This window comes from Girardinichthys multiradiatus, chromosome 13 (genome assembly GCF_021462225.1).
Source record: "Girardinichthys multiradiatus isolate DD_20200921_A chromosome 13, DD_fGirMul_XY1, whole genome shotgun sequence".
NCBI classification, from domain to species: Eukaryota; Metazoa; Chordata; class Actinopteri; order Cyprinodontiformes; family Goodeidae; genus Girardinichthys; species Girardinichthys multiradiatus.
In genome coordinates, this window is record NC_061806.1 from 37,429,407 (window position 1) to 37,440,605 (window position 11,199).

The 11,199-nt window shown below is 38.9% G+C and overlaps 1 protein-coding gene across 2 annotated transcripts in view; it reads left to right on the forward strand.

The window, feature by feature from the left end:
• efna3a (ephrin-A3a) overlaps positions 1–10,798 on the forward strand; it is a 118,318-nt gene extending 107,520 nt beyond the window's left edge. For both annotated transcript variants that reach the window (XM_047383043.1, XM_047383042.1), the window contains one exon: positions 8,851–10,798. In XM_047383043.1, coding sequence (XP_047238999.1) covers positions 8,851–8,969 — 119 coding nt within the window. In that variant the 3' untranslated portion in view covers positions 8,970–10,798. The remainder of the gene's footprint in view (positions 1–8,850) is intronic.
• The last annotated feature ends 401 nt before the right edge of the window (positions 10,799–11,199 follow it).

Sequence of the window (11,199 nt, forward strand, 5' to 3'; positions counted from 1 at the left end):
CTAAGCAAAGTCCATATGAGGTGATGCCAGGAATTTGACAAATGCCTCAAATAACAACAATAGTTGTTTAAAATGTTCATCTGTTCACTGATCTACTTTATCATATTCAGGTTGAAGAGGAATAGGATAGGGAGAGGCAGCTGTTATTGTTTTGCAAGTCAAGCAAAATAAAAGATTTTGCTGTTTTTAGCTGAAAAAGATTAACATAATGTATCCTCATAATACTGACATTAGATTTTATGAAACAAATCTAAAGAACATGTTGCTGTGACTATATCACAACCCTCGATATTTTAAAATGATAAATTGTAAACATTATTTATAAAAATATTAAATGTCTCAAGCAAAACAATTGCTAGTAGAATTGTAAAGTGCAGGTTGGTAAAGACCTCCACCTCTACCTTTCGCCTCCACTCACTCTGCCTGCAGCTAATGCTCAGTCAGTTATCAATTAACTTTCCAAAGTTGTCTTGTTGGACTGTTGAACTTGTTACCCACTTGTCACATTTATTGGACATATAGTATGTAGTTGAGGGTATGCTCAGATACAGGTTTGGATTCACCTAAATGTTGTGGCAGGGCACCAGTGCAACTAGTTAGTCTTGAGCAGTTTTATAGGTTACCTTACTAATGAGCTGCGGTAGGCAGATTTTCTTTAAATGTTTGGAGCACTAACTGTGTCATTAATATTATTATTGTAGTAATAGTCTGTCATTGGTTCAGTCTTGGCCTAGGTCTCTCATCCCCTAGGCCTTATATTTGGTATACATGGGCACATCCCATGTGTGTCAAATCTCACTTAAATATTTATGCATAACACCTACTTAAGACTGTCTGTTCAAGCTTGGGCACTGGGGGGGCTACAACTGTATAGCTATATAGAGGTTGTAACCCCCCTCAGTTCCCCCTTAGTAGCGCCACTGGGGTTCATCTCTGTGTACTACTTATATTATGAGGCATATTTCTAGTAGACTACACTGTATAACAAGTGAAAACTAACAAATGGAGTTTCAAGCATCACTTCATAAGAACAAACTCAGTACATAGCGGAGTATATGGTGATTAAAAGAGCATTTTTATCACTGGCAATATGTCCCCAGTTGTGACGTTTTAGTTTTGCACCTTTGCAATTTTTTACATGCAGAAAACCCTGTAAAATGCATGTGAGGAAGTGGAAAAACAAAGAAAACCATGAAAACACAGCCTCTTTAAAGAACTTTCACAGTCAGCTCATCTGACCTGGAAGAGAAAAGTAAGGGGGAACAATTAAATACTACTCAGGCTGTCCGGTGTAAGCATTCATCACACTTACTCAGTTGTTTGTCGAGAAACTGGTAACATTTGCAGTCTGCATGAGAGCAGCGCTTACAAATCACTTTCATGAACGAGGCCACTGTTTGTTTGCATCCTGTCATCTTGTCTAATTCACTTGCTGTTCTTGCCCTATTAAAAAAGAATTTCCACATCTCTGCAATTAATGTTGCCGGGTCCACTGCACAACACAACACACAGACATGATTGATGAACTTTGAAATAATTGGTGCAGAGTAAAAACTCTGCACTTCTATTCTTTTGGCTATGAACAGCAGCGGTGTAAGAAAAGAAATCACTGCAGCAGTAGTAATTCTTTATTGTTGAGTTAATCATCTAAAGTGTTGTTCTTACATATATCTCCTATCTTTGTCACATTTAAATTATTCTCAAACAAACTTTGATACCAGAGAAAGCAAACCTTAGTAAATACAAAATACTGTTTTTAAATTATGGTCTAACGTATCAAGGGAAGGAGGCCTTCAAACCAACCATTGTAAAACCACTTTGTTTTTGAAGGCACAGGGTTCTTTCTAGTTGAGAGCAAAAAATATGATTAATTACAATATGACAATATTTTAAGTGCCTTTTTAAGGAAGAACCGGTAAGTAGGGGACAATTCAGATCTCGGCATCAAAACTATGAATTAACACATGTGGAATTATATACTGAACAAAAAAGTGTGAAACAACTGAAAATATGTCTTATATTCTAGGTTCTTCAAAGTAGCCACCTTTTACTTTGATTACTGCTCCGCACACTCTTGACATTCTGTTGATGAGTTTCAAGAGGTAGTCACCTGAAATGGTTTTCACTTCACAGGTGTGTCCTGTCAAGTTTAATAAGTGGTATTTCATTACTTATAAATGGGGTTGGGACCATCAGTTGTGTTGTGCAGGAGGTGGATACAGTACACAGCTGATAGTCCTACTGAATAGACTGTTAGAATTTGTATTATGGCAACAAAAAAGCAGCTAAGTAAAGAAAAACGAGTGGCCATCATTACTTTAAGAAATGAAAGTCAGTCAGTCCGAACAACTGGGAAAACGTTGAAAGTGTCCCCAAGTGCAGTCGCAAAAACCATCAAGCGCTACATAGAAACTGGCTCACATGGGGACCGCCCCAGGAAAGGAAGACCAAGAGTCACCTCTGCTGCGGACGATAAGTTCATCCGAGTCACCAGCCTCAGAAATCGCAGGTTAACAGCAGCTCAGATTAGAGAACAGGTCAATGCCACACAGAGTTCTAGCAGCAGACACATCTCTAGAACAACTGTTAAGAGGAGACTGTGTGAATCAGGCCCTCATGGTAAAATAGCTGCTAGGAAACCACAGCTGAGGACAGGCAACAAGCAGAAGAGACTTGTTTGGGCTAAAGAACACAAGGAATGGACATTAGACCAGTGGAAATCTGTGCTTTGGTCTGATGAGTCCAAGTTTGAGATCTTTGGTTCCAACCACCGTGTCTTTGTGCGGCACAGAAGAGGTGAACGGATGGACTCTACATGCCTGGTTCCCACCATGAAGCATGGAGAAGGAGGTGTGATGGTGTGGGGGTGCTTTGCTGGTGACACTGTTGGGGATTTATTCAAAATTGAACGCATACTGAACCAGCATGGCTACCACAGCATCTTGCAGCGGCAAGCTATTCCATCCGGTTTGTCTTTAGTTGGACCATCATTTATTTTTAAACAGGACAATGACCCCAAACACACCTCCAGGCTGTGTAAGGGCTATTTGACCAAGAAGGAGAGTGATGGGGTGCTGCGCCAGATGACCTGGCCTCCACAGTCACCGGACCTGAACCCAATCGAGATGGTTTGGGGTGAGCTGGACCGCAGAGTGAAGGCAAAAGGGCCAACAAGTGCTAAGCATCTCTGGGAACTCCTTCAAGACTGTTGGAAAACCATTTCAGGTGACGACCTCTTGAAGCTCATCAACAGAATACCAAGAGTGTGTGGAGCAGTAATCAAAGCAAAAGGTGGCTACTTTGAAGAACCTAGAATATAAGACATATTTTCAGTTGTTTCACACTTTTTTGTTCAGTATATAATTCCACATGTGTTAATTCATAGTTTTGATGCCTTCAGTGTGAAGCTACAATATTCATAGTCATGAAAATAAAGAAAACTCTTTCAATGAGAAGGTGTGTCCAAACGTACTGTATAATTTAGGTATCAATTAACAATTAGTATAAGTGTTAAAATCCTTTGTGGCAGTATGTACCTTTTTATTCAGTCATGCAGTTGTTTTATTTTAACATAATTGCTTATCTTTAGTGTGCCACTGTGCGCTTCCATTTGCCTGTCAATTTGATGTTGATCCAAATAAATCTTACTACTGAGGGACAAATAAGAAAATCTATCTAAACTAAAATAAATTGTGCTTCAAAACAAATATAGATCTGGCACATGCAAAACCTATTTTTTACAATGTAAACAAAGATCTGGTCCATGCAAATGTATTCAGCAGCAGCCCTGTACAAATTCTCTCTTTCTGGTAATTTTGTAGAATGCTTTCTACAATGTGATCAACTAAAGCAGCAGGGTAGGTTGCTATGGCTTTTTACTTTGTTCTGCTTTAATTGTGAGCTTCGTATCTAAACGAGGAAGCTCAGAGCGGCGGAGCACCATCATTTGGCTGTCTGCGTCCATGAGGCTCATATTTAAATAGATAGCATTCGCCTTTTGTTGTCTGGGAGGTTTACTACTTCACTGAGCTTCACCGATTTTTTAGTTGCTCTCAGACATCAATGTCATTAGCGCAGCCAGCATATGGTATTATTTAGCATTTTACTGTCCGTCTGCCTTGTAGGGAAAGTTCCACCGAACAACCCTTTTGTGTTTGTCTTGCTGTCTAAAGAGACTATATGTCTGTTCTTTGGCTGTACTTGCCATGTTAGCAGAATTTAAAACTTTCAGCAGCTCATTGTTTTGGTCAGATGAGTGGGCTGGCTGTCTCCGATATTGCAGCTGCTGCACGAAGAAGTGCCACAACCTTGGCAAATGTGAGTGGGTCAGTTTATATTGATTATGGCACAAATGGGTATCTTTAAGTAATATTTTTTTTAGTATCAATTATATCAAAATATCAATTATTTTGAGAACCCTATAGCACTGTTAGTCTTCTAATGTGCTGAATGTCAGAAAATGAGTCAGAATGTAATGATTCCAGAAACAGTCTACATGTGTAAACTGTGTGAACTCTGTGACCAGAAGACATGAAGCTGTGGTGCTCAGTTTCTGCTTTTGTAACATCCAAACAATAGACATGTGGTTTCTGAGCAAGATAAACCAAGTGTCACAGGTTGCAATAACAATAAAATAAATAGACTGCTGTCTGAGCAATGCTCTGACCGAGTGCTCAGTCATTCTGAAATTCTGTTTAAAATAAACAGCTTCGTCAATGTCATCCTAAAAAGAGACAAAAGCTGTTGGCTGAAATTATTGAAAATGTGGGCTTATTTTTTAAGAATAAATAGGCTTTGAATAACTGACAGTAGTAAACTCATATTTATTGTGTATGTTATTCCTTTCTAGATGTAGATGTGTGTTTATTCTGTTTATGGTTCACTGTTCATCTACCATCACTGCAGCTTCGTTGGCAGGAAGAATTATCTGCCCAGACAACCTTTCCCCCCCTATTGACAGTCCAGAGCTGATGTTTCTCATTTCACTGGAAACGCCTTGGGTGTTTTTCTGTGGACACAGAAGCTGTTCTGCGTGCCTCCTGTTGGTCTGTTAGGGCTCATACAGGCAGGAATGCACCCGGAAATTGATTTCTGGATCCTAAATTTGGACCGTGGAGACAGGTGTCATACTGAAGACCTTTGATAACTTGCAGCAGCCCGAGGCTTTTCACATCGCCCACATTAGTCTTCAATTGCAAGATTTCTTGAAAGGCAAGGATTTTAGAAGGTGTTTTCTCTGTGGTTTGTTCAACTTACTGGTGCCTGTAAACAAATCTGTAAGAGTTAGTACACATGTAAGGAACCAAAGAGTTGCTTTATGAACATATTTAGAAAAACACATAAATATGCTTTCATGTTAACCCTATTTTAGATCTGGTTGTATGTTTTGGGTCGTTCTCCTGCTGAAAGATGAACATCCACCTCAGTCTGAAGTTTCTTACAGCCCTTTAGATTTTCTTAACCTTTATTTAGCTCCTTCCATCCACCTTTAAACTCCCACCAGCTTCCCTGTCTCTGAACTAAAGCATTACCACACCATAATGCTGCCACCCCCCAAAATAAGTAAATTTTTTATTGCACTGGTGTCATGATCTGACATCCTGGGACTTGGTTTGTGTTTTTGTGTTAACTGTGTTTAGGTTTATGTTTTCCTTTATTGTTTATTAGTTCCACCTGTCACCTCTGCCTCCCTGCCAGCTTGTCACACCTGTTCTTAGTTTCTGTGATTACCTGCCTTTGTTTTCTCCCTGTATATTAGTTGGTCTGTGTTCTTTGTTCCCCGCTGGTTTCTCTATCACTGTTCCTCGTCACTACCCTTGTTGATGTTCAGTTTTGCTACGTTGGAGAACTGAGTACTCATGTAGGTTTTTGGCTCTGAACTCGGTTATGTACCTGCAGTGATTTTTGTGACGCTTTTGACGGTTTTGGAATAAAACCTCAAGATTAACTCATCATGCGGCTGCCAAGCTCTTTTCTGCACTTTGGTCCGATTCAAACACTTAACGTGAAAAACTGTTTGTTTGCTAGAACTTCTATGACATCACGATGACAAAATGAACCGTATTTTATCTGGTTTAAATCAACAAATGTTAGATTTGTTTTATTTTGAGTTCATCCAATCAGCATTTTTATCTTTGTACATTTCCAGGAATAAAAACTGGAACACTGTGTATGTTTTTTTTTTTTTTACAGTTTAAAACCTTTACTTACATAAGATATATATAAACAGTCATAGAATAATCTTACCTCATGTACAGTACTTGTAATTTTCCACAACCCAGTGGGATTATATTGAAGGTGATGATGGGATTATAATGTAAGATATTTGTCTGTCTGTACAAGGATATGTTATAATCTGTGAACACAAAAGATTTATCTTTGACAGGTATAATAATCACAGGGTGCATGTAAAACGTTGATCTGACAATGTTTGGATGCTGTTCAATTATTTGGTTTTTAGATCTATGGATACCTGTGTTGGAGTTTCTGTATTTCAGGTTTTTACATAGTTTTTTTGAGTTATAATGAGGAACCCATAACTTGGTTTGATACCTTATTCTGATCTTCTAGTTGGTTCTGTTTAGTTTTTCCTGTTGGCGTTCCTTTCAAATCTGGAAATCCCAGCCCCTACATCAGTTGCTAACATTCCTCTGTATGCACATTTCATGGTTTCTGTATTTTCTGTCCGATTCTGGTTTATCTTTTGACCGAGATCTTTTTACATTAGCATGAATTGGTAGTGCACTAGATTGGGTCAGATTTTGTCTCATGTTTGTTCAACAATTAGAAATCTGAGTACATAAAGTGGGGTTCCTCAAGGTTGTAAATTTTGCACCATTTTTATTCATAATATAGATGTTCCTCTTAGCTCAGATTATGGAGTATTACGATCTACTACTGGGCTGCACAGTGGCGCAGCTGTTGCCTTGTAGCAAGAAGGTCCTGGGTTCGATTCCCGGCCTGGGATCTTTCTGCATGGAGTTTGCATGTTCTCCCCGTGCATGTGTGGGTTCTCACCAGGTACTCCAGCTTCCTCCCACAGTCCAAAGACATGCCTGTTAGGTGTATGAATGAGTGTGTGCATGGTTGTTTGTGTGCTGCCTTGCGATGGACTGGCGATCTGTCCAGGGTGTACCCCACCTCCTGCCCATAGACTGCTAGAGATATGCACCAGCTCCCCTGTGACCCACTATGGAATAAGCAGTAGAAAATGACTGACTGATGACAATCTACTACATCTCTTATCATATATATGCTGATAACTTGCAACGTTATACACTATATTGCTAAAAGTAATTGCAAGTGTGCTTTCACTGACACTTAAGTGCCTTCCTGTTCTTAATTTGTGGGGTTTAATTTGATGTTGGCTGACCATAGGCAGCGATAACATATTTGGCCCTTCTGCGAAGGTTTTCCACTAGGTTTAATAGTGTGTTCATGCAAACTTTGACCATTCTTCAGCAAATGCATTTGTGAGGTATAACCCATCCCAAAGTTGAGAGAAGATTAAGAACACAATCTTTGTGTTTGAAGGCAGAGTGATAAATGTAAAAGATAACTTCAGACCAAGCAATAATACAATTTGTTCTCTATACATCCAAACTTCATATTTTGTATAAATACAGCTGCTGATAAACCTAACAATTTAAGGTTCTTTCAATGTGCATTCATTTAAAATAATCATCTACAAGTATATTTCTGTTTTTTAAAGCAAGTATTTCCCCCTTCTTTGATTTTTTAAAAATATTTTAACAAAACCCAGTGATGGTTTCATTTATCAAGGGAAAAAAGCTATCCAATCCAACCGGGCACCATGTAAATAAGCGATTTCCCAGTAAACCTAACAACTGGTTGTGCCATCCCTGGTGACAACAACTACCATCAAGCATTTGTGATAAAAGGCAATGAGTCCTTTTTATCAATGTAATGTTGGCCCACTCTTTTTTTGCAGAATTGTTTCCCTGCAGCCTCATTGGAGGATTTTAACGAATGAGCTGCCTGTTTAAGGTCATGCCACAGCTACTCAATCAAATTGAAGTCTAGACTTTGACTAAGCCACTTGGTTTAGATAGGTTTAGCTTTTTTCCTCTTTAAAATAAATCCCTAATTTGGAAAATGCCTTTTGTATTTCCTTAATTATCTTTGTCTAAGATTAAATTTATTCTTATCTGAAACTTTAAAATGTGACAAAAAGCAAAAACACTAGTAATCTATAATGGGGCAAATACCTTTTTACAACAGTGTAGACTAAATGTTAGCATGATTTTATCCTGGATAAAAGGTGATCTGTGTTTGTTTTTGTACCATATGTAATTTTTCAATCATTAAGCAGCAGTTTTCTCAGGTTTATCTAACAACCTGGAATGAGTTAATCGGCTCTATCTTGTTTGTTTGCCTGATATTGTAGAGATAATGGGAAGCATTAGTTAGGGAATGAACGTGATGAGCTTGTAATCCACTTTTATTGAAAATTCCTAAATGCGTTCCCCGAGCTTTTTCTCCGTCTTTCCCCTTGAGCTAATGTTCTGTTGCATCAAATCAATGCTAAGGCCATAGTAATTTGGTTTGATTGAAATCCCTTGAGGACAAAAATATCATTAGCCTGAAAAAAGTAGCACAAATAAAAAACATCAGAAACGACTTTGTTGTTTAAATTTTCTCTCCCACAGGAAAGGCCATATGTAGCTGACGGTAACTTGTTGATAATTGCTTCATGCCTCTATCCCTGCTTATATTAAAGCCCAATTTGCATGCACCACTCAGCACTTTTAAATAAATTAATAAAATAGTAATGTTTTGTCTTTTTTTTTCTTCACGATTGCTTATTTTCTTTCTGTTTCTTTTCTCCAGATGAATTTAACCCTGAAGTTCCCAAGCTGGAGAAGAGCGTGAGCGGCAGCAGCCCGTCACGCGATCGCCTTCTCCTCACCGTGGCAACGGTGCTCGTGTCGGCCATACTGTTGTCCTAGCGACCGTCATGAGGAGCTTGTTGGACCGCCTTGTCCAAAGGGCTTTGTATCCCACCAAGTTTTTTTGAAGACCTGAAAGATAAACGACGCAAACGAAGAATATGTGCAACGGATAAAAGTCAAAGACAAAGAAAAAAAGAAGTGAGGCCTTTTTGCAGTCATATTTACACCTGTATCACATGAAAACTACAATATTTCATGCAGGTGTGGTGACCACATGGAGATTACAACCAATATTCAGAATCCAGTTTTTTTGTGCCGCGCTCATTGGATGGTGATGGGAGTTTTTTTGTAGCATGATAGAGAAAAGAACGTTACTCTCATCGCATGATGAAAGCAAGGTTTTTGTGTTAGCTTTGAAGAAGATGGCAACTTTAAACTCTAGAGTGGATTTTGTTAAGGCTTTGCTGCATTAAACCAAACTTTGATGTAGGAAAAAAAGGCAAGATGGACTTTGGAAACTGTAACAAGGCCTTTATATGATTAGTGAGTAATCAAAATGACTGTCATTGTCCTGGACATTGTAGAATGTTTTCATACTGGTATGTGGTAGCTGTTGATGATAAAAGCCTGGAGAAAAGTGTGACAATTTCTAAGAATATCCTTGGGCCTTTCAGTAATCCATTTTCTCCAGACATCAAAATGCTCTGGCTTTGTGATAGGCACAGATTCAAAGCCTGCTTTTCTTAGAAGGGTACTGAGTGCCCCTCAGAACTAGTCTTTTGTCTGCATTTCCTGGCTTTGCACTGTAACAACCTAAGACAAATACAGACCCTGGACTAGTAATTTGATGGAAATTATGCTTAAAGTCTCAATCTGTTGTCATAGAAGAATAGATCCAGTATGAGCATCCGGATTGTACGCCATATTGTGAGAGGCATTTTTGTGGAAACAAAAGTTGTGCACGACAGTTCTGCTCCAGGGTTCTAGGTAAATCTGTGTGAAGCATGGCCTGTTGTAATACTGTAAGGCATTAGCATGATAAGGCTCTTCAGTTTTACAACAGACAGTAAATCAGTAAATGAAAAAAGCAAAAAGGAAATATCATTTAAACCTAAATAATATCAAAATTTATTTATACAGTGTAGTTAAGGCCAGAGTTAGTCAGTTATACCTCTTGCAGATTTAGACTTAATGTTTCTTTTAATGTTGCCACTATGTTTCCTCTGACTGGAAGTGACCCAGTAAGTTTCCTGACTTGAATCTGATAGAGAATCTTTAAAGGGAGCTACTGATTAGGGTAATGGAAACAAGGTATTGCAAACTCAATCCCTTGAAGCTCATCATCCAAAATAAATCATAAAAATACTAATGGAAACATGCAAAAAGCTGGCAAAGCTGGTACTGGCAATTTAAGATGTTAGTACGTTATTACTACTGCTGCTACTACTACAATAGTATTCCTAATACTATTAAGATACTGAGACCTCTTTTACAATATAAAACAAGAATAGGTTTACATTTTAATATAAATGATACATAAAAAAATCAATTAGTTATTAATAGAAAAAAATCTAGAATGCATCAATCAAACCCTTCTTATAATGATCCGCTTTTTGCTTGTTTCCACTGATATTTTGACCTATTACCTGCAGTGATGAGCCCCCAGTCTACGGTTGGAAGCCCTCCGTCCCATCACCCCAATCTTTTGCTCCCTACACAGAATCTAAATCAGATTCCACTTCGTTAATATTTCTTCCTCCCAAAAAAGTCAGTCAGTCAGTCATTTTCTACCGCTTAATCCATAGTGGGTCACGGGGGAGCTGGTGCCCATCTCCGGCAGTCTATGGGCGAGAGGCGGGGTACACCCTGGACAGGTCACCAGTCCATCGCAGGGCAACACACATACAACCATGCACACCCTCATTCACACACCTAAGGACAATTTAGATTGACCAATTAACCTAACAGGCTTGTCTTTGGACTGTGGGAGGAAGCCGGAGTACCCTGTGAGAACCCACGCATGCACAGGGTGAACATGCAAACTCCATGCAGAAAGAAATCAAACCCAGGACCTTCTTGCTGCAAGGCAACAGTGCTACCAACTGTGCCACCGTGCAGCCCCCCCAAAAAACAATGCACCAAAATTATTTAAATGTAAACTTTAGTGTTTCATTCAAAAAACCATGTTTCTACACAAATCTTAGTTGCTTTCTAAGGAGAACTTGTCGCTCACAATATGGTGGATGTGCTGATGTATCGCAACGAAGCCAATGCTGTGTCTAATCTT